General features: G+C 38.0%; 3 protein-coding genes across 3 annotated transcripts in view; 1 reads left to right on the forward strand and 2 right to left on the reverse strand.

The window, feature by feature from the left end:
* Window positions 1-23,657, forward strand: part of LOC133517366 (uncharacterized) — a 127,960-nt gene that overhangs the window by 86,634 nt on the left and 17,669 nt on the right. The window lies entirely within an intron of this gene.
* LOC133529206 (uncharacterized) lies at window positions 851-4,924 on the reverse strand. Its single transcript, XM_061866878.1, has 3 exons — window positions 4,921-4,924; window positions 3,778-4,771; window positions 851-1,969 (listed from the first exon to the last, which is right to left on the reverse strand). The coding sequence occupies exons 1-2, from the start codon at window positions 4,922-4,924 to the stop codon at window positions 3,789-3,791; spliced, it is 987 nt and encodes a 328-aa protein (XP_061722862.1). The 3' UTR covers window positions 851-1,969; window positions 3,778-3,788.
* Window positions 5,361-11,075, reverse strand: LOC133517357 (dynein axonemal intermediate chain 2-like). Its single transcript, XM_061850655.1, has 7 exons — window positions 10,674-11,075; window positions 10,144-10,291; window positions 9,264-9,998; window positions 8,894-9,072; window positions 8,434-8,566; window positions 7,954-8,058; window positions 5,361-7,308 (listed from the first exon to the last, which is right to left on the reverse strand). The coding sequence occupies exons 1-7, from the start codon at window positions 10,865-10,867 to the stop codon at window positions 7,111-7,113; spliced, it is 1,692 nt and encodes a 563-aa protein (XP_061706639.1). The 5' UTR covers window positions 10,868-11,075; the 3' UTR covers window positions 5,361-7,110.

The raw sequence follows: 23,657 nt of genomic DNA on the forward strand, positions 1-23,657 counted from the left end.
TGTTTTTTAACTTTTAGCTGCACTCTGCGATAGAATGTAAGCTATATGAATATAATGATCAACTTTTAGTAATAAATACAAGTGACTGAAGATTCTCTGAGACATTACAATACAATACAATACAAATCCTCTTTATTGCACAACCTCTGAAAAAACACACACAACACATTGTATAATATCAATTATTAAATAAATAACAGCTTTTTTATAATCTGAAATCGGTTCCCGATGTGTAATGGTTAAAACAACATCATATATTATATTAGGTACTTACTCGGTAACTAGTACTTAATTAAGAATCAAACAAACTTACCTTGTGTTGTGATGTTTGATTCCAATTATGCGAGGGTGTCGACCGAAGACGATTACATATATTTACTTGCAGCAGTACGAGAGTATGCGCCGTCTCTGTCACACATTGAGAGTAGGCCTAGAAAGCGAAAAGAACCCTATCCCCTCTCTCACTCCCGCGTACGACCGGCTCCCAGTCACGTGGTAGCTTCATTATTTAAGAGAGACCGGATTTTGTGTTATAGTTTTGAACATTTTATTGAGGTATCTTGGGGTTGGGAGGGAGGGACTATGTAATCGTCTTCGGTCGACACCCTCGCATAATTGGAATCAAACATCACAACACAAGGTAAGTTTGTTTGATTCTTAATTATACTTCGGGTGTCGACCGAAGACGATTACATATATTTACTTGCAGATGTTTAGAGTAGTTAAGGTTCAAACAACAGAATAGATACATAATTACCAAATCGTTAACGAATTGAGGAATAAATAAAAATATAAAATGTTCAAATCAACAAGTTAACTTTAATTTTCATTGCAAATGAAACAGAACAAGGGAAATTAATCATATAAGCTAAGAAATGAACACAAGGGGTATTGTACATTTATCGCTGGCTTAACTTTACGTTAATACAAATAAAAGCAAATAGCCTGTGACCTAATTAAGTATTGCATTAATAAAATCATCTTGATTTGTCTGTACAACATCTCTATAATAGTACTTCAGGAATACATTGGAGGTGTCACTCCATCCTGCGGCCTTGCGAACCACCTCCAGATTGACCCCTGATCTGTGCGCGGCGGATGTCGATGCGGACCTGGTGCTATGAGCACCAAATATTGATATATCGATGCCGCTATCGTGTAGCACTTTCTTTACCCAACGCGCTAGAGTCTGGGTTCCAACTTCTTTATGCGGTTTGCAAATTCCTAAAAACAGATGTCCATCTAGTGAATTTTGACGTAAATGTTGGGTTTTTTCTATGTAGGTTTTAAGTGCTAAAGCTGGACAAATGCTAGGGTTTTCACGGATGAAGGGCAATCGAATGAGTGGTTGGCAAGCTCCAGGCCTTGACGTCTTAATTAAATCGGTAATTTTTATAATAATCGCATTATCTTGTAATATTATGTTTTGTAATTTAATTAAACGAATCGTTTGCATTCGTTGGGCAGATGCTATACATAAAAGAGTGCTGGTTTTATATGTCAGACTGGGTAGCGAAATATCATCATAAGGGTAGGGATACGTATTAGAGAGATAATTTAACACGATGTTAGTATCCCATGTTGAATTATATTTGGGCCGAGGTGGATTAAGCCTATATACACCTTTCATAAATCGTTTAATACAATCATTTAGTGTCACTTCCGTACCCAAAATAATTGATAAGGCTGATCTGTGTGTATTTAAAGAACTATAGCTAGCACCTTCATAAAATTTTTGTGTAAGAAAAGAAATTACATTACTGCTATCGACATTTAGTATGTTTAAGTTATTGTTACTACAATAGGAAGCCCAAGATTTAATTGTGCTACTGTATTGTTTTAAAGTTTGTGGTGAAAATGAAGCCATGACTATATCTAAAGAATCCAATGGTACTCCCCGCGTTATCAATGAGTCCCTGATAACTTGGCTGCCACCAGAACAAGGTCCGCGTGAAGTGGATGGCAGGTTCTGAAAGGGGAGTACAACAATGTTTTGTCAGGACCGAAAAAATATTTCTTTGATATAATGAGCCTAGACCACAAAGGGTACCAAGGCTGTGAAGGCCAGTCAGGTACAATTAAAATTCCTTCTGCTTGGTCTGTAATAATTTTTTCCAGGACTCTAGTGATCAGACTAAATGGAGGGAACGCATAAAAGTTTATGCCATGCCAATTAAATGTAAACGAGTCAACTACCTCCGAAAAAGGATCTAGTTTCCAAGAAGCATATCTAGTGCATTTATTATTCTGGGCACTAGCAAATAGATCAAACTCTGGTTTACCTAATAGATTGGTTATTTGTACGAAGACTGGTTGATGAATTTCCCATTCCGTGTCGATATTGATTCGGCGAGATTCCCTATCGGCTATTACATTTTCGCAGGATTTTATATAAGAGGCGAATATATGGATATTCCTGTCTTCACACCACTGCCATATTTTTCGAGCTAAATCGTTCAAATGAGGGTGTTGCACACCTCCCATCCTGTTTATGTAGCTAATGGCAGTGGTGTTGTCAATCCTCAACAATATATCACAGTGTTGTACGTTTTCGGTAAATATTTTTAGTCCATAATAAGCTGCTTTTAATTCAAGAGTATTTATATGAAGATGTAATTCTGACTCAGTCCAGTTACCGTTTGCACTTTGACCCCCGCATGCTACGCCCCAGCCAGTATTAGAAGCGTCGCTAAATATTTCCATAAGGAAATTATTTTTTCTAATAGGGCCAAACGATGAATCAATATTTTCTATCCACCATAAGAAATCATTTTTTAGAAATGATCCTATTTCCATTCGCCTATTATAGTCCTCACTATGATTGAGAGCGAGGAATTTTTCTCGTTCGAATAGCTTGGTATACATCCAGCCATAACTCACGGCTGGGCATGCGGAAGTTAATAAGCCTATGAATTCAGCAAATTGTCTAATAGTGCAGCTACTTTTTCTCATCAATTCTGTAGCTTTATTCCTAATACGTGTTTTTTTCTCTTCTGGCAAAGTAATAGTCATATGCTTCGTGTCAAAATTGAAGCCCAAGAACCTACAGATCTTATTTGGTACCATTACACTTTTCTTATTATTTATCACGAAGCCCAAAGATTTCAAAATAACTTTTGTTATGGTGATGTTTTTTAAACACTCATCGTATGTTTGACCGATACACAAAAAATCGTCGAGATAAACTACTGACATTAGACCTGATGAGCGTAAGTATTGCAAAACAGGTTTTAACAGCTTAGTGAATACATATGGCGCACTGCATAAGCCAAACGGGAGTACGTTAAACGCGTATATTTGTGATTTCCATTCGAATCGCAAGAACTTTTTGTCATTTTCATCTATTGGGATTAGAAAATACGCATCTTGTAAATCAATAGAACCCATGTAATAATTACGTTGTAAAAGCTTTAGAGCAGTGCGATAATCCTCCATTTTAAAGTGGTCTACATCAATATACTTATTTAATATTTTTAAATTTAATATGAACCTATTTTTTCCGTTTGGCTTAGGCACTGTAAAAATCGGGGAAATGAATTGACCTTCACAAGGTGTGCAAGGTGAGATGAATTTAGACGTTAAAAGTTCAGTAATGCAATTATCAATAATGATCATTTTAGAATGAGAATTACAAGCATTATTTTTTGGTTGCATTGTCTGTATAGGCTGTTCTTTAAATGGTATTGTATATCCTTTGACCCAATTTAGGATAGTATGATCATCGGTAAGTTCGGTCCATTTATCGTAAAAATATTTTAAGCGTCCTGCTAACGGTACCTGTGGTTCCATTAATGTCTCCTCTGATGTCTCGAGTATCCGGAAGCGCGATGACGGCCCCGCGTGGCAGGCTGGCGGCGATCTCGCGGCGGCGGGGGAGGCGGCGGCCGGCGGGACGCAGGGGCTATCCGCGGCTCGGTCGCTACTGCGCGCGAGTTCCCCCTCGAGTTTAAAGCTCCTCTTTGGGACTGGAAAGCTGATGGCGCCCTGTATGGTGTTCGGGGCGTAGGCTTCATTTCTGAGCCAGTCTTCGTTATTGCTTTTGATGATTTCAAGTGGTCAGATAAGTTGGATCCAAAGAGATTTTCGTCAATCTTTGTATCTTTAACAGTATCTCTGATGCTTCTGTTAAGTGTGTTCAGGACCGCATATCTACGCGATAACGATTCCCTGTAGTGGTTGTCACAGATAAGCCTCCCGGCGTCAATTAAGGCTTTAACTATATCTGGAGGAATAATATCTTTGGCTGTGACAACCCAATTTAAAGCTTGTCCTAAAGCTGCGAGACCGCTTCCAATTTGATTTTGTTTACCCTGACTATATTGATCTTGTTTGATATTTAGATCGGAGAGCGCAGCTTTTATCTCGGGATTCAATTTGGGCGATGATAAATTGGTACAGTTTTCGGGTAACCGATATTGTTTTATTAGATCCGCTTGAGATTCTTTCGTCAGACCATTAGTGAGAATATGAGCCCACCTCGGGGCAATATCTTTGTGTAAGCTTGCACCAAAACTCTTTTTAGTAGAAGGGTCCTCCCCTAAAAGATCTAGAATGGCAGGATCTAAGTTTACTGTTGCGTCTGCCTCTTGCACTTCCGGTAAGATAACCGATGATGATGTGCCTGGCGCAGCCTCGATCGGCGGTAACGATGGCGGTGGCTGTATAGCCGGTGCCGGGGGAGGCGGGGGAGTCGGGGGATCGAACTGTGCGGGACGCTCCTCCTCACCAATTTCGTCATCCAAGTTGATTGCTGGATCATACGCGTCTTCATCTAAAAAACACCAGCAATACCTATTTAACGATTAGGTATACTTACAATGAGAGCAGTATGGCGGTATCGGAGTATAATATATCCATTGTTTTCATGTGGGTACAAGATAGTAACCCATAAATGTATATAAGTGGGTTTAAAATAATTACCCATAACGTAATGCGGGCATACAAGGCTGGTCCAAAGGTAGGTACCCTCAAGCAGTTCGGGTCCAAGATAGGTACCCATGCACAGCAGGGTCCAAGGTAGGTACCCGTGCGAATTTCATTTTTTCGAGGTTATGTGAAAGTACACTTAACCGGTTCACAATACAACAAAATAGTTTGTAAACATATTAGGGATTAGGATAATTGCAGCGTTCAGCGTGTACGTACTAGGTACGTTACGTACTATGAACTTGACGACACAAAATCACGTAATGAAGCTACCACGTGACTGGGAGCCGGTCGTACGCGGGAGTGAGAGAGGGGATAGGGTTCTTTTCGCTTTCTAGGCCTACTCTCAATGTGTGACAGAGACGGCGCATACTCTCGTACTGCTGCAAGTAAATATATGTAATCGTCTTCGGTCGACACCCGAAGTATAATAATGTTTCTCTGACTAACTAATGACTACATGTATGTATGAGTATTAAGTATGAAATTAGGTAACGTTGGTGCCTTGGAGTATCTATGGGAAGGCCCCTTGTCTGGGATACTACTTGCGTAGATACCCTGGCACCATATTCCCATATGTCCCATAGGTCCCATATTCCAGGCACCAAAGTTGACGCTGGTGCGGCCGCATCCTCGGCTGAAAGCCTCAAGTTTCGCAAGTATGTCAACCTCGGCAGTAGTTACATATTTGCGGCGTTTGGGGTTGAAACCCTAGGGCCGTGGGGGCCTTGCGCGCGCCGCCTCTATAAGGTGTTAGCAAAGCGCCTTATAGAGGCTTCGTGTGACCAGAGGGTTGGCCTGTATTTCGCCCAGCGGATAAGCATTGCTATCCAGAGGAGCAATGCAGCCAGCCTTCTGGGCACCTTACGAAGCGGTCTCGATTTGGGACAATTGTTTTATTTATAAGTTTTTAATTTAAGTGTTTAATTTTATTGTGTTTCCACCCATTTGTGGTAATAATAATAATTATCATTGTCATCATTTCACTACACGCCTACAAGTCTTTGTAATTACACGACGTTTTATCATATAACTAAAAATTATAATGAGTTTTGCCTAACAAAACTATGTTATATGCAAATCAGGCCGTTTTACGTAAATGAGATGTTAAATCACCTAGACAACATACAAGGCTCTATGAATACAGTACACTTTTTTTCGCTTTTTTGGATATGTGTACGTGTATGAAATCTGTCATTTTGAATATATCATGGCAGGTAAAGCAGGGACCAAGGAAACTGTATTCTAAATTACTACGAGTAGAAACCGGCCGTAGATGAAGTTTATCGCCTGGTTCGATCGATGAAATACACTTACCTAATATTGACCAGTGGGAAGGCTAGCTTGTGTTGATAAGCAAAATGTGCTATATGATTACATCACACGCTCTTGAAGATTTGAATGTCTTAATCTTAAAGGACTTAGTGGAAACAACGATAGTGACAATGTCATATCTACAACGGAAACTGACTCTGAACCTAACCACTTTTTAAATGGTATTGACCAAATACGACAACCATAGATTTAATAGGGTTGTTTCCATCTACAAATCTTGGGGCAGAATTGTATCCCAATAATTCTTTTGGATTATAAGAACATGTTAAACTACTTTTAGGAGACCTGTAATGACCATATTTTTGTAAATATTGAATTTAAAATATCTTTTGGTACACGTCACGTGTCCAAACTCGAAACGTCATTGAAGATTCTGATGACGTCACAACTCTCGGATTGACACTGTTGACAGTTAGGCGATAAACAACAAATGACAAATGTCAGTTGACAGTTCGTATCTTCTACGTGTGTATGAAGTTATGTGTCAAACCGTAAACTGTGACGTCACATTCAAAGAGCGTTTTGGGCGCGAAAGCATCTGTCAAAATATATTTTGTTAATTTAACATATTTAAAGCCGTTTTTAGTACAAAAGTTGAATTTTAGGGCAACTTTTAGTTAATATAGAACGTAATACAAGCGTTTCAAAAAATCGGAAACAACTCTATTGGGTACTTCAACTTAATATAGCATCCATATTGGATCGTAACCCATGGCAATCGAATAACATGTAAGTATGTTTACATAATCTAATTCATTCTTCTAAAGCCCATGTAAATGACGTAACTTAAATCACGTGGCCATCGGAATAGCTGTAGTGGATCTGGTCGTGCTATGTAGGTCTCACTGCCTACATGGCAGCAAGCTCCTTCTTGACAACATTTAAATAGTCTTGAGTGGCCTCGGCCAAATCGCGGTCCCCGACCGAGGGGTCGTCGAGGCCTAAACTGTGCCGCGGGCTGCCTTCCTCCGCCTGCCGCTGCTTCAAACGAATTTCACGAAGCCGGGCCTCAAGGATTTTTTCTCGCTTTGTCTCGCGTTCAAATATCTAAATACATATTACCACATTTGTACTATTTGCTAGGAAGGTGAAGTGTAACGTGTAACCCTCCTAAATGTTACACATACTGTTATTATTAAAGGAGTAAACCCTTTAAACATTTAATCTGCTTAAAACACTATACTGCAGATACCTCAAAGTAAACCCCGAATGTCGTATTTTCTGTAAAATAAATAAACAGAAATAGACCAGGCAACGACTGACTTCGTAACTTTGTTTTAACTAGTTAGGAGGTAAAAATATCAAAAGTCCCTGGTCCTAAGCCGGAAAAGGATGGGGGAGAGGGAGTTTGAAGGTCCCATTTTTCGGTTTTTCGATTATTTTTCGGAAACTATGCATCTTAGCGACACGGCCACTATACAAAATGAAAGTTGATCAAATTGGTTACAAGTTTCCTTTAGTCAAGTTTTTCGATATCTTGTATAATTTTTGAGATATCCGCTCCGTTTATTTAAGGCTCTCAATTTTATCTCGATAAACTCCTCTTCGCGCTAAAACCGCTGAACCGATTTCGTTGAGATTTGGTATAGAGATGGTATGAGCCCCGGGACAGGAGAAGATAGATTTTATAACCTTAATCATCTATTGAGGGTGTGTTTGGCCTAAAACACGTTAAATCTGAATGTAACTTACCGCCAACATGAGATTCTTGTCGTTCTTGTCAGATGCAGTCATGGATGGTGATAGTTCCAACATAAAAATAGAGCCTTTTTGAGTACCAACAGCTACTAGCGAACCCTGTAAATAATAGAATACTTTTTTTTGTTAGCACCCATTAAACTAATATTTGGTGGAAATACGATCGTTTAGGAAAGGTTCGTACTTGGCTTACTAACTTTTTGCAACTTATATTTTCATTGTAAATTTATTGTATTAGTTCGCTATATTTTTAAGTATTCTACGCTGGAAAAGTGCATCATAAGCAGCTGCATGTAAAACACCCTATCAACTGACACCTACTTTACAAATTTGATCTACTTTGGATTTACACGTGTAAACCCTCAGTTCGTACTGTCGCAGTCTATAGAGGGTTTTGTAATCGAATATTTTAATTTCATGGCTCCTTCCAAACATCACCCCTATTAAATTCAAGCAGGTAAAATGTAGGTATACCTGCTCGTGAATCCTGACTTTGACAAGCGGGTCATCGCCCAAATACATCGTAAGGATGGGTTTGCACTGGCTGCGCAAGAAATCCCACGCTGAGATCACGCCATCCGCGCCCGTGCACAGCAGCAGGGAACACCTGCCGGTTATATAGAGCTAACTGTTTAATGTGATGCTCATTAAGACGCAGCCCCTCCTGCTGATTGCATGTTCATAATGAACAATACAATATGTAGATGTTCTACGTTCTGCGGCCACAGACTACAGAGAGAAATGTAATGAGAAATGAAATGGGGATTATATAATAATTACTACGTTTATTCATTGTAAGTTATTATACTCCGCAGCATTCAAAATATGTCCTATAATTACTACAAAACTTGGTAAATCTACGCATTTTTATAAGAGTCGTGAACCATCGGTTACGTTAAGGTTTGTGTTAAATTTGTACAATAAATAAACGAACCTCGTGGGACTCCACGTGGCGCAGGTAATTTTGTGGCGCGTCGCAGCCGTCGACAGCACGGGTGAGTCGTGGCAATCCTCACTCCAGACTTGCAGCCTCCAGTCTCCCACGGTCAAGAAGTTCTTCAGAAAATAAGGATTGCGCTCCAATGACCGCACCGAGCCAGTATGTGCTGGGTACTGTAAGCAGATTATGTGCTGGATTTTTCAAGTGCCAAATGCTGTATCTATTTACGACATCATCAGTCATATTAATTTCATTATATCTGTGCAGGCTCCGACAAGCTGACTAACGGTAGATGGACCAGATGTCATCTCATAGAGAACTTTCAAACTTATATTTCGTGTAATTGTGAAACTCTATATCTCACCTGAACTGGGAATTTATCCAGTTGAGTTTTTCCTTTCCGGTTACCGGTAACGACGTAACCGTTGTCTGTTCCAACCATGAATCGTGAAGGGATAGTGAATTCGTACTCCATCGTGCTAATACCGAAAGCAGTTGCCATGTTAGGAACATCAAACGAGTATTTGGCGATATCAATTATCATTTCATCAGTTGGCTCAGACATATTTCGCGCGTCCCACCATTTACACGCACCATCGGGTCCGCCCGAAAAAAATTCAAGCCCCGACTTGCTGTTTATGAACAGCACATTACGCACCATGTCACGGTGCGCCACATGCGGCGGGCACTCCGACACCGCTTGGCTCCCGCGTCGTATGTCAAATAACACTACCTGACCGGTAACTAATCCTCCCGCCAACATAGTGCTATCCTTTGGATTAAATTGTAAATCCAGTAATATGGCCGGAGGCATGAAATTCATAAATGGCTCCGCGGGGGTCTCCACGTCCCATAAAAATCCAAAGATGCTACCTTGTGGATTACGGTAGAAATTCATGTCCACGTAAGTTACAGCAAATCGCATTTGACCGTCGGGCTGCCAGCAGATAGAGGAAATGGGGCGGCCTCGCAAAGGGTCGCGGTACACGTTGACAGTGCGCATGCTGTTCTTCTCGACGGGCGGCAAACTAGCCATGTCAGAGTAATAAATTTGGTACATATCGATAGCATTGTTTTGCAGCGCGTAGTGTTCCATGCCCTGTACAATTGATCAGGTAATCATAAAATAAGAGCGTTAGAAATACAAGTAAGAGTTAAACTTTGTGTTTCGCTAGAGTACGTACGTATCTGATCGAAATTATTGTTTAGGTACAGAAAATAATCACGACTATTAAAAAGCTTACGGGGCAGCAAGTATTGACGCAACTTATATATTCATCTTCCTTTTCGATCTTGCGGCGGTAACGTTGCGTGGCTTCGGGGTCGACTACGTTGACATCCTTGGGCCAGCCACCTTCGGCGTGGTTGATTCCTGTCGTAGTGTATTTAGCTCTACAAAATAGGCATATTTTAGGCACACGTCAGCAACCTGGTACTTTGAATTGCAATACTTTGCCAAATATTTATATGGTTGTGTATTAAAATTCCTGTTTATTGTTATAATTATATTAATTATAAACGGATAAGAAGTTTATGAAGCAAAACGATTAAGAGAGGCATTCGTTTCGGTTTGTTTCGAAGTCGTTAAAGGCATCCAAATATATATTCAGACACATTTTACTAGTTTGGGGGATGAATTTGAGATAAAAAGTATTGTATCTTCTTCTTCTGGGCTCAAATAACACACGAGGTAACAGACACACTGCTCCGGAAACCGCTCTGGTTTGAGATACCTACTGGTCCTAGTGTCACTAAAAAGTCGTTGTTTATCTACCGCTTTGTGTTGATTTCATGTTGCGAGAAGTTCGGAGTGTTCTGAATGGCCTGGTGTACTGGGTTCCGCAGGATGAAAACTTTCTGTTCCGCGGGGTTAGGCAGAATGGAGTCGCACAATTCTGGCCCGTGTTCACAGAACATGGGCTGTTTTCCGAAGTCGCGCCGCTTCTTTATATACGAGTATGTTTCCATTATACAATAATTCGTAAGCCTTTTTTCAAGTAATTAAAATAAAATACTATACAGTAAATATAAATTACTGAAAATTAATAATATGGCAAGGAAACATGCACGAAACCGACTTTATCTGATATATTTTCAAAACAATTGCTGGAGGTTTTGACAAGAACTTGAAGCTTAGCATCTTTTTTTTTACTGGCCTCGTTTGACCTATTGAGTCAATGTCAATGCTTTGTCATGTATCATATGTATATAAGTATTTGTCATCGGTTGCCAATATGTCTAATGCTCGACTCGTGCTTCTCGTGCTTTAATGAAATGGACAAGGAAAATAAAAGTTTCTATATGTCGTATCATTTATATTTGTCCTGTTGGAGCAGAGTTTTGGATTTCGATTTGTCGATTTCGTATTCTTCCTTAACTATTAATGTTATAAGTAACGGACAAATAAAATTTGTATGCATTTATGGAGACACTTTTTTGTCGTATTATTATTAGGGTCGAAAGAGCTCGTGATTTTGACTGGAAATATAAAAAAAATCACAATTCTTAAATGCAAGTTAATGAAAAAAATATATAGAAAATTTATTTCAACTTAATATGAAACTATACAGGTATTCCAATGTATAAAACCAACAAGTTATATATCATTTTTTTGTATATTTAATTTCAAAAATAATGAAACTGTATCATTGAGTACCTACCAAAATATTTACTATTTTTCCTACTCCTCTACTGTTATCTGTCATTTATATATTCATTAACACGAATATAAGAACATACATAAAAGGTTTCAAGAAAAGTTTATATTGTCTATTCCTCATAACACTTGTCCTTTAAAATCGCTATAACGTTACTGCGATTAATGGCTACCAACCTAACAAAATCAAAACGAATACAGTTTCAAACTAAGTGCATTGTTGCCAACTTACAAAATATTCATTTGGTTGCATAGTAGAAACAATTACTTCATATGTCAGAAACACGCATGTGCCACCCATAATATAGCAACACCCATAGACTACGAAGACCGCTTAGCATTGCTTATTAGTCTTCATAGGCTACTGTGGCCAAAATCGAGAAAAAACTGACCAAAAATTTAATTTTGCATAGAGCAAGTACCGGGGCCTCATGAGTTACGAGAAGGTGTCGCTGACCGGCCGGGCCGGGGCGGGCCGGGCGCGTAACAAGGTATGCTCGCGTATTTTAGATATATACTTTTGCTTTGTTTACCTAAATTAAGATTTATTTTTGTTGACTCGTAGGAAAAGTATTGTATGCAACATTGTATAAGTGGGTAAAAAAATGCTCGTGGCGTATTTAATTACAATGGCCTTCGTCTCCGGCTCACATTGTAACTCACGCCACTCGCCTTTTTTGACCCTTCTTATACAACTGTTGCATAAAATACCATAAAGTAATGGGAATAAAACATATTTTAAGTATACAATATTTTTTTAACCATCAAAATGTGAATTCCATATTAATTTTCATCACACTTGCTCGAAAAAGATCTTATTTCATGCAAGTGTACAGAAGTACAAAGGCCTATATTGTTCCCACGGGAGCTATGGATTGTGAAAAAAAGCTATAACTCCCTAGGGAGCTATCGCATTTTTTTAATATGTCACTTATTTATACACACCAAGTAGCATAAATGAGTTTTCTTTTAAAATACTGACGTTTATAATTTAATATTTTTGTTTATGTAAATTTGATTAATTTAACAGCCGTTTAAAATATTTTTACATAATTTTCAATCGTGGCTGAATGCCAAATAGGTCTGTGCCTTCGATGCCTAACTTGTCAAGTAATTACAAATTGGCGGACGAATGTTTGATATGTCACCGTATTTAAGAATTATTTTGCTTAAAATTTAGTTTAGCAAGTGTGATGAAAAACATTACGTGTAACTCCGGGGGTAAGAATCTTGCAAACTCGGGTCTTTAATTCTTAAATTTGATTAATTACCACCATCGTATCCAAAATTTCACTTACCCCCCTCGTAAGTCGTAAGTAATGTAATGGACGTAGTTCTGCAAACGTAAACCAACCTACACAGTAATAACGTTTCAAAATTGGACCTTTACGGTTTAGTGCAAGCGGTACCCCAAAAACGCTGCAAATAAATTGTGTTAAAAGCATAAAAACCTATACGATTGATGTTTAGGCCATTTGAATCAATTTGACCCGTAGAACCAAAAAAGGAGAGGAGTTATGACGTCATCTTTTTTGTATGAAAAAAAAAATGTTCAGAAACCTATCGTATCGTAGTATTCAATGAAAGGGCTTTTTGAGTTGATTCTAAAAATAAATCACAACGATACATTCCAGTCATTTATTTAAATTATAATACCTAATAATATTTTCAAAACATACCAAGTTTGTGCTTCTCCAGATACGATACCGTTTTTTTTGTAATCTATACGTCAAATTATACCTAATATCTTCATATCTAACCCTAAGGGTCGGTTGCACCAAACCGTATGTATAGTAAAATGTTGCCAGTGCTTAAAAACTTGGTTTGCGCTTCATTACTAATATGCTAGGCTTGATGCTAAGGCATTAGGTAATAGGTATGCACAAAATACCCAGTGGTAAGTCGTTCTCCCTTTTGTATGATCTTATATTACATTTTGCAAGGGTTAGTAGCCTAGTTAGTAACTATGCCTTTTCTATAACAAAGTTGTAAGCAGTTACACGTTATTGAAACATTTTACTGTGTCGTAACTGGTTGGGACGGTTTCACTAATTTGAACATTAACCCAATAATGCTTAAAGTCGCCAAACTGCGAGATCTCTCTTGCGCAAAAGATACGTGGTAAGTACTTTAACATTAAATCGTATCTACATTACATCTACGTTCAATAACCTGATTTAGGTACCTACTTATCAATAAACGTAGATTTATTTTACTCGTAGGTATATTTTTTGAATTTTACCATTCAACACACGCGTTTCTACACATGTGAAGGTAACTCTTAATTTAAAAAAAACTTCATTTAAAGTAAAACAGACTTCAAGAAGGGTAAACTAAAATATCTCCCGGTTTTATTATCAACTGATAAGTTTAAAGTCTGTGCCAAGCCAAATCTTAAAAGCGTCAACACGCCGTCAACGCGAATGTCAACGTTCGTGTAGTGCGATAAGACCGAACGAACTAGTATTGTAACTACGTGGCTTGGCACCGACTTCAAATGTACCAGTTGCTAGCGCATGTATAACAGGTTGATGGTTGATTTCAACCTTTATGAAGTTGGTTTTACTTTAAAAAAAGATTCATTTTAAATTTCCATTTTAATATATTTTTCACCACACCAACTGGTAAAGGCTTTCTTGAATGTTCAAAAACTAATGAGAAAGTTGCGTTTTATCCACATGTAAGTAATCAGATGAAAATTTTGAGCCGTTTCCTTATGTTAGCTGGTAGAATGACTTTTAAATGTTGATTTTGGATGATAAATATTTAATTACGTTCATTTGAATTTGATTTGGTTTGTTTTTTTTTGGTATTTCATAGTTATTAATTTCCTCGCGTTAGTGTGGTGAAAAATGATTTTTTACGTATTAAATAAACATTTTATTTACAATATCAATATACATAATGGATATATACAGATGATTACTAAAACTAGCGTAAATCTAAAATAGACCCTTGAGGCGGCGCCTATAAAGGCGGCATTTCCTCGTTGTATCGCAATACTGATCGCAATTTCCATTTTTAGTTTTTCTTACGAGTGATGCATCATTCTGCAAGATACGTTCCTGTGTGGCCATTACCTCCAACACTGTACCATTTCGCTACCGTCACATGGGCGTAAGGTGAAACATTTATTCGTTACTTCTTTATTATAGGTTCCCAGTTCTGGTAAGGAAACGGCCAAGCCACATATTTTGACTAAGACTACAGACGTGTAGAGTTGGGAAGTTAGGGCTTGTAGAGTTAGAAGTTTGGCTCCATATTAGATCTGATAACTTTTTGATATTGATAGTGCGATCCTTATGGTTTCGTCTTGGCATCATTTTACATGAAAATGTTTTTGGTGGGATTTATGTTTTTTACAGAATTATATTTTTTTAAATAATAGACTACCAATTGTAATATTGGATACCAGGACAACTTAATTATTCAAATTTTGAAAAGTAACAACTCGGATCAAGATCAAGATGTTCAGATTTAGTTTAGTTAAGTATACTTCGGCTGCTAATTGTTTTATTAGTTGTATTGTAAAGGAGCCATTAGCGATAACGTTCATCAGTGCAAATAATATTTCCTCGACCATATAATTTATTGTGTAATCATTACACCTTATAAAACAAAATCCCCCGCCGCGTCTTTCTGTATTTTCACGATAAACTCAAACACTATGAACGGATTTTGATACGGTGTTCACCTTATTAGGTTTAGGTGTATAATTTGATAAGGTTTACCCGTGCGAAGCCTGGGCGGGTCGCTAGTCAATTAATAATCGGCGCTTCACGTCACTTTAACGACCGCGTGGGCAAAATTTTAACTCATTATCGTTGGAGGGGGACATTAAACTAATTCAGCGACATTATCGCCGTAATAAGTTATGGCGTGTGGCGTGGCGTTGCGCTGCGAGCAGCGGCGCGAGCTGGCTCCGCTTGTAGCCGCGCCGCGCTGCGCCGCACGGCCTCTCGACTCCCAATCGACGCGACAGACTATACTATAAGTAACAATTACGAGGCCTGGATACAAAAATTGTGCGAACCATTTACCATTAGAAACCGAACATTAACAGAACAACATGCTTATTCCATTTTGATCAATCTTAACTGTCTTGCCCATATAAATCACTAATAGTTCAATAATTTCTGTAATCTGCAATGAAACATTACTTTGCCTTTATTGAGGCATAATTCTCGGGCACAATTTTTATCCATGCAAGTTACTTATGTAAATGAGTTATTATATGGTAGTTAGTATAAGACAGTTAAGGAAGTTCTATCTTTATCTAAACTGTCTTACCTAATAGTGCAATTGTCTGAAAGTAGTGTACAATTAAAGCTTAACCGGGGCGAATATTCCTCTAACAATACTTGGTGCTTTAGTAAATACTGCATAACAAAGCATTGCGCGGGCCGATCGCTCGCAATCGTAGTCTGCTATACAATACAATGAGACCCTGAACCACATTCGAATACTTAGCCAACGAATATCGAACCTATACTGATAGCTTTGGGAACCACTTCGACGCTAGTTAGTTGGACTATGTCGGTAGAAAAATAATTATTAAGTAAGCACCTACTCATCTCAAACAACTTAATAAGTCATTTTAATATTTTATAACAGTGCATTGTGGTTAACATAAAAGTACTTATTTGATCAAAAACTTATTATTATTCGGGCAACAAAAATATTAAACAGGAACTTTCATAGGGCATATAATAATATAATTTGGCTGTGTATTAATATTTTAGAACCAAAAATATAATTATATTAGCTCCAAATATGAGCATATTATTAAAAAACTGGCAGCAAATTCAAGCCACAAAAAATAGGGAGCTTGAAATGGTAGTTTGGTGACTAAATATGTAATAAATTTGCACCTATTATTGTAAAGCGTATGATTTTTAATATTTGTTGTCATATAGTTATTTACGCCTACATAAGTTATCATATAGACATAGAGCATATCGTGGCAGGTTGGATTTAAATCGCGGAAGCAGCTAAATTCAATGAATATTGGTTTATTTTTTGTAATAATACATCGTTTGTTTATGAAAACGGGTAACAACGCAAACATCATCATTTGCCGTAAGGCACGAGTAGTTATTATGGCACAGTTTGTACCCTTGGTAAAATAATGCAACATGTGACTATGTCAAATACGGTTTTATTATAGAAATAGCCGTAAATAAATACGTATTACATTACCAAAAGAATTTAATTTGTACCTATTTTAGTTATTGAGATAGTTTCTTCGAAAAACGACGTACAAAATTAATTAGAGGACGTAAAACAATGTCACAAATGCGTTTGCTTCGTTGTTTTACGTCGATTCCGCAAGCGCTGTGCGGAGTGTGCGCCGTCGTAAAGCCGTTGCGTCAGTGTTACCGGACCATGTACTGAGCATGTATCGCGCATGAGATCAAAATTGGCATAAAATGAATGAAAAAATGCAAGCTCTAATGGCTAGATTTAAATGTGAATGAGATAGTCTAGTGCAAGACAATTGTATGTGCGCAGTCGCATACGGCTGTTTGGGTTTCAATTTTTGCAGTATAATAGCCGTTTGCATTATCACATACAATATTCTTAATTGATTTTGGCATATTAATGAAAATCCTTTAAAAACACGTTATATACTTATTATGTTATGAGTTGAACGTTATCTAACGTTTGATAATTTTTGTGGAACAACGACGTCTCGTAGTATTTAGTCAAATAATGACAGATCAGCACATGCTTTAGCTGATCCGAACAAGGCCTAGTTTACCCTCTGGGTTGGAAGGTCAGATGGCAGTCGCTTTCGTAAAAACTAGTGCTTACGCCAAATCTTGGGATTAGTTGTCTAGCGAACCCCAGGCTCCCATGAGCCCTGGCAAAAAATGTCGGGAGAACGCGAGGAAGAAGAAGATTATAATTGTGCATTTATCTTAATTTGCTATCTATGTAAATATTTTAAACGAACTTCATTTTTAAATGAATAGATAGTCGTTTTCTTTTTAAAATGTGCTTCACAAATAGGCTCCAATGTAATAATTCAGCTGCCAAATAAATAGTTGGTACTTGCTTTAAAATAAACAAAAGCTGTAACGGCATTAAAATACTACTCATTTTTAAAGATTTTAAGGGTCCGCTTTAGTCGCCAAACAATTTTAGTACCTATCCTATTATTTTATGCTCCCAAAATCCGATTAGTTAGTTGACCGGTTAAACACGTGCCTTGATCAAATAGTACCTAGAGTCAGACCAAGATAAATTAGCAGCAATTTTGACAGCCCAGACAGTGCAAGTGTTATTATAAACGTCAAACTTCTATGAAATTATGGCGGTTACTTAACACTTGCACCGGCTGGTCTAACAAAATCTCTGCCAACTTAGCTTGGACTGACTCTTCCTAGGTGTCAAATTTGTGTTAATATAAATTACATAAATATCTTGCGGCAGAATAATAATAATATAATGGCAGAAGTAGTATGAGACCATTGCGTAGGTATTGATATGTCAATCAAAGTATTTTACGAATGCCTATGTGACGGCCATTTGCTTAGGACACTGCCAATTTAAGCATTCTATTATTATTAGCTCACTCTTTTTAGTATAAAAACACAGCACTGCCTCTTGTTATACTTAATGCACTCCCCATGGCAACCAGCAAAAAAATTAGCAAAAATATCTAGGTTTGGACTCTGAAGCGGCTTCTTATTAATAAATGACCAGTAATAACGGTAGTCAAAACAGAGTCCGTCTAACTTACCATCGCATTGACTTGAATAGGACGATGTAAGGGGGTGTTATTTTAAACGTCATAGTTTCATAGAAATTTCATATTAATGAATAATGAGTAAGCTTGAACCGACTAATAAATAAATGTAACACGACTGCTTGAAAAATATTTGTAACTTGTCAAATAAACATAAGCTACATTAAGGGTTTGTTAAACACTCAAGAGTTAGCAAAACATTATTTTATTACCCGCGACTCAGCGTCTGGGTCTATGCTCCACATAGGTGCCTCCACGGCACTGACCTCTACGCCCTCGGACACCACGGGCTCTTCTGTCAAAGGAGCACCGGCCGCTTCTCCAGACAGTCGCGCTCAACGACATTCTCAGATGGTCTCGTGCCAGCGTCAACGTACCAGCTCTACTCGAGCTTCCCGGTATTCTAAGAGACGATGGTAAATGAAGAATGTCACTAATTCCGTGGTAGATGGGACGGTTGCTGGTGTGGGACGCCACATATTTAGACACCCTAGTCATCTTCACGGCGTAACTTCAAGGGACGGCGCGGCGGCAGACACGACCGAAAATGAAATAATTAAAACCGGACAAGTGCGAGTCGGACTCGCACACCGAGGGTTCCGTACTTTTTAGTATTTGTTGTTATAGCGGCAACAGAAATACATCATCTGTGAAAATTTCAACTGTCTAGCTATCACGGTTCATGAGATACAGCCTGGTGACAGACGGACGGACGGACGGACGGACAGCGGAGTCTTAGTAATAGGGTCCCGTTTTGGAACGGAACCCTAAAAAGAGCATATAAAGAGGTTTATCGATCGTACTAAAAGCAGACTAATACTCTAGGAAAAAACTAGTAGGTAGTTAAATCGTTGAAGGAAGTTAGCTGTTTTTACAAAACAGCCAACCGGGCCAGTTTACCTACAGGTGTAAATTTACGAGGCGCTTGCATAATAACGAGACCGGGCGCGTGCGCGTGTGGGCCTTCTCCGCTTGATCTATAATAATTGTTGGTGCCACGGAATAACTTATCGTTTGTGCCCTGCAGTGGCAGTATGGTTCCATTTTTATCGCTTGTCACTATGCCCGTCACTTTCACGCTTACATACTTGTTAGAACGTGACAGACATGGTGACAAATGATAAGGAGCCGACCATCTTAGCCCTACTGGTGCCGTCATGCACGAAGCATAATTTGATAACTAGCAACATATGAGTATTTGAAATGCAACGTACCTACTACTGTAGAGAATTTTATGGAGATTTAGGTTATTGGCAGTTTTGAAGTAACTTCAAATTTAATGTTGTTTCACCTCAGCAGCTCGAACAAGTGTACTTCGCTGCTTAAAAATAGTGAGACAAAATGACATTCTTCAAGTGACCTTCGAATGTTATGTCTACGTGCGGGGGCCTAATCGAGTTCGAATCAATTGTATTCTATTTCGCTCTGTTTCATTCACGTGGTAATAGACCGCGGGCCAGGCGAAAATTTTGTCAGTCATCGCCTCCCGGTCAACGGAACGGCAGCTGACGTCCACTAGGGTTCATAATACATAGCCGTTAACCACTATACGAGTTTTCGTCCGAGAGGCGATTGGTCATCGAATCTGTTCGTGGCTCGCAGTCTATAAGCATAAAGAAAAAGACAGAAAACGTTTGAACGCCATTCAACCTATATTAACGGTTTATAATATGTAGACCCCCAAAAAAGTCTGAACTCATTTATGGTCACAAGACATGTCACACACATAAGTTTAGGGCAATACTTTGCGTAAGATATGATACGGGTTTACTTTGATTCTTCCATGCAATTTGTTATGTTTGCTCTTGGTAACTCTACTGTAATAAATATAATGGTCATTATATTTAATTTTAGAAAATAACAAACAACATTCATGTTTAAAAAAGTCCATAGCGCAGCAGCACGGTTATGTAAATAAAACCATAGTTTCCCTTGACAACATAATTACCGTAATTTGCATGTTAAAGACTGTCATTCAATTATAATTCCTCCAAATTTTGGAACATTTTGTGTAATTTTTAACGGCCAATTCAATAACAGGTTATGTGCAATATGTCCGTTGTCAATAATTTAACATGAAAGCAGATATTTGATTTACATTTAGAGAAATGTGTGATTATCGCATTTCACATTTCTATTATAACATGTATTTTGTAATAAATGGTACGGAAACAAGAAACGAGGTACCTACTCCTGCAATTACCACGTAAGTATGAATATTCAAATAAAGTACTTACACCTACTGTAACTAAACCATTAGACATGCGTCATGCTTTTACATACGAATACCTAACTCATTAGAGCAGCTGGCACAACTTGACGTGCCTTTACGTGTACGACCACAGATAAGATTTGAATTTTGACAACCCTAAATAGCCGAAAGGCATAGTACCATACATAAGAAAGGGACAGCGTGATTGTCCTGAATCGCTGTCAAACTTCGGTTTTGCAAGAAATTTCTTTTCCGTACGGTAGTTCTATTACTTATTCTGTGGACATGTTGAGTTCATGGGCAATCAGTCAAAGATACAAAATCTTTAAACTTCAACATTTATTCAGCAAATAGGCCACAAGGGTACTTTTACACGTCAACAAGTAATTTATATTCAAGAAAACATCAATAATTATAAAATACAATTAACTGTATATTAATTCAACCTAAAGTATTATTAATTGGAGATGTATAAAGTAAAAAAAAAAAAACAATAATAATGATACTTAAAAAAACAAACAAATACAAAAAAAGTAATCTAAAATGATTTAGAGGTGTAAATGTCTCTAAGTGTCAGAACTAAAAGATTATAAAGTTTATCAAAATACCCTTAGAGATGTATAGGGCCTCCAAGAGTCAAAATCCTGTATCATTAAAACATTCACTAAGATAGAAGAAACATTCGTATGTTTCTTTTGTTTCGTTTCGTTTCGGTTCTCGTGAACCGAATGAAGTGTCTCACTGTAATTATGCTCAAAATTCTTAGTATAGCCCGTGTTAGCTTAAACAGACCAGCCTCTACAAACAGCACCCGTTCATAAGTATGACGCGTATCTCGGCCATCGCTTCTCTCAACCTTCATTCGGGAAAGTGGGGACCCGATCTACCGACGCCACCGTAAGCAAAGACTTTTAAGCGAGCATGCATGCATCATAAAGAGGCCCCGTAACTACTAAGAGTGTGGCAGCTTCGATATTGTACAAGTAATAAACGAAACAAGCACGTACATACGTATATTGCGCGTACCAACCTCATGCTTGAGGTTTCTATTCTGCCGTTGCGAAATGACAAGAAATGGTGTAGGTACCGGACAATGGTGCCAATTTCACTAATTCGCTTGTACCTGCCACCTAACAGTAACCGAATTAGGAAATGTCTCAAATACAATCGAAATTACTAAACTTAACCTGTAGTGTAGTATTTTTGTCTGTACAGATGGTACAGACAAAAATATTATATTATACTCAGTAACGTATCTAACATTAATATTAAGGTAACAAACAAGGAATACCCACAGTTAGTTTTTCATGCCTATCATGCTTGTCATTAGCTTATGTTGATTCTTTCCCGTCTATTCAGTATATCAGTGTAGTGGGTATACAGTTGGTACATGTAATATATATGAATGACTATACATACAACCCCCCACCCCTCCCCTAGGTTCCCTTTGACTCCCATAAACATAATACTTCGAAATTAAAATAAAATGTGGGTATCCCATATTATTCATGACCATGACCAATAATCGTAACAATTGTAGAGCATACCACTAATAAATATAACGTTCTTGCAGTATTAAGTATCATATCTATAAATTATTACACAAATCATAAAATAAACATCTGTAATAACATCTAAAGGCATAAGTGTCAATCATATTAGAACATAAAAGAACTATTTTACGGCATATATACAAGGTGTACAAAATATACTGGGGATATATATATATATATACAAGGTGTACAAAATATAGAGAGAAAGGCTGTCTTGAACGAGAACCAGCCCTATAGAAAAATAATGGGGTCAAAATATTTGGTGGGAATTCTAATCTAAGACGAAAGTAAAGTAAACGTCATTAAACAAAATTATACGATTGTCTTAACCACACGAAGCCCGACCAAATGGGGGCAGGGGCCTCACAAGGGGGCCCTGAGGGCAATTAAAAAACAAACGGTGAGATCACCTGGATACACACGTTTGGTATCTTTTGAAAACAAAAAAGAGAAAATAGAAACTCTGCGGGGCTTCGTCGACTAGTTACCATGGTCTTCATTGTTTAAAATAAATAAATTAGACAACAAACTGACAATGACTTTTGAAACTATAAGATTTCTATTGGAGCTCCTGATTTTTTTTTTTTTTTTTTTTTTATATTATAGGACATTATTACACAAATTGACTATAGGTAGACCGCTTAAATGAGTCTTCGCCCGCGCGGTACAGGGGCGCGGGGGTAAGACGACAAAGGGGATCGAGAGAGATGCGGGCGGCAGGCGCATTTTTGCCGTAGCTCAGTTTGCTAGCCACGCGGTTAGCAGTCACTCGTGTTTGTAAGTTCCGGGCGCTTGGTGAAATATACACATGAGATTACATTCTCAAGATGCCTCGACTTATCTTTGGACAGAAACTTAATAGTCAAACCAAGCAAATGGCTTTTAATGTGTACACATATTTTAGAAAGAAGAAATTGGACCCGAATTCTATTGAGTCGGATTTGATGATGAACAATTGATTATAAATCTGCAGGACGATTCTGATGATGACGATAACTCCGAAAGTGAAGAATCAAGTTCAAGTGATATTGATATGGACATAAGTGATTGCTTTATAATTTATAAAACACTTTCGAGTCGTCATCATCAGTATCGTACTTACATATTATTATAAATTATTATATTCATAATTTGCATTGAATAAAAGTACAAAAGTTAATTAAGTTTGTTGTTTTATAAACTTTCAATAAAATTAACGTCATATTCTTTCCCATTAAAAAAACACCAACTATTAACCGCTATAACGTCACATATCTCAAAACCTGTCCAGTGCGCATTTCACCTCTTGTGTATCACAATAGGCGCGCCTGCCGCCCGCTCCTCTCTCGATCCCCTTTGTCGCCTTACCCCCGCGCCTCTGTACCGCGCGGGCGAAGACTCATTTAAACGGTCTACCTATAAGTCCCTCAGTAAGCTCAATAAGGCTTGTGTTGAGGGTACATAGACAACGATATATATAATATATAAATATTTATAAATACTTAAATACCTACATAGAAAACACCCATGACTCAGGAACAAATATCCATGCTCATCACACAAATAAATGCCCTTACCAGGATTTGAACCCGGGACCATCAGCTTCG

This window comes from Cydia pomonella, chromosome 1, assembly GCF_033807575.1.
Source record: "Cydia pomonella isolate Wapato2018A chromosome 1, ilCydPomo1, whole genome shotgun sequence".
Taxonomy (NCBI): domain Eukaryota; kingdom Metazoa; phylum Arthropoda; class Insecta; order Lepidoptera; family Tortricidae; genus Cydia; species Cydia pomonella.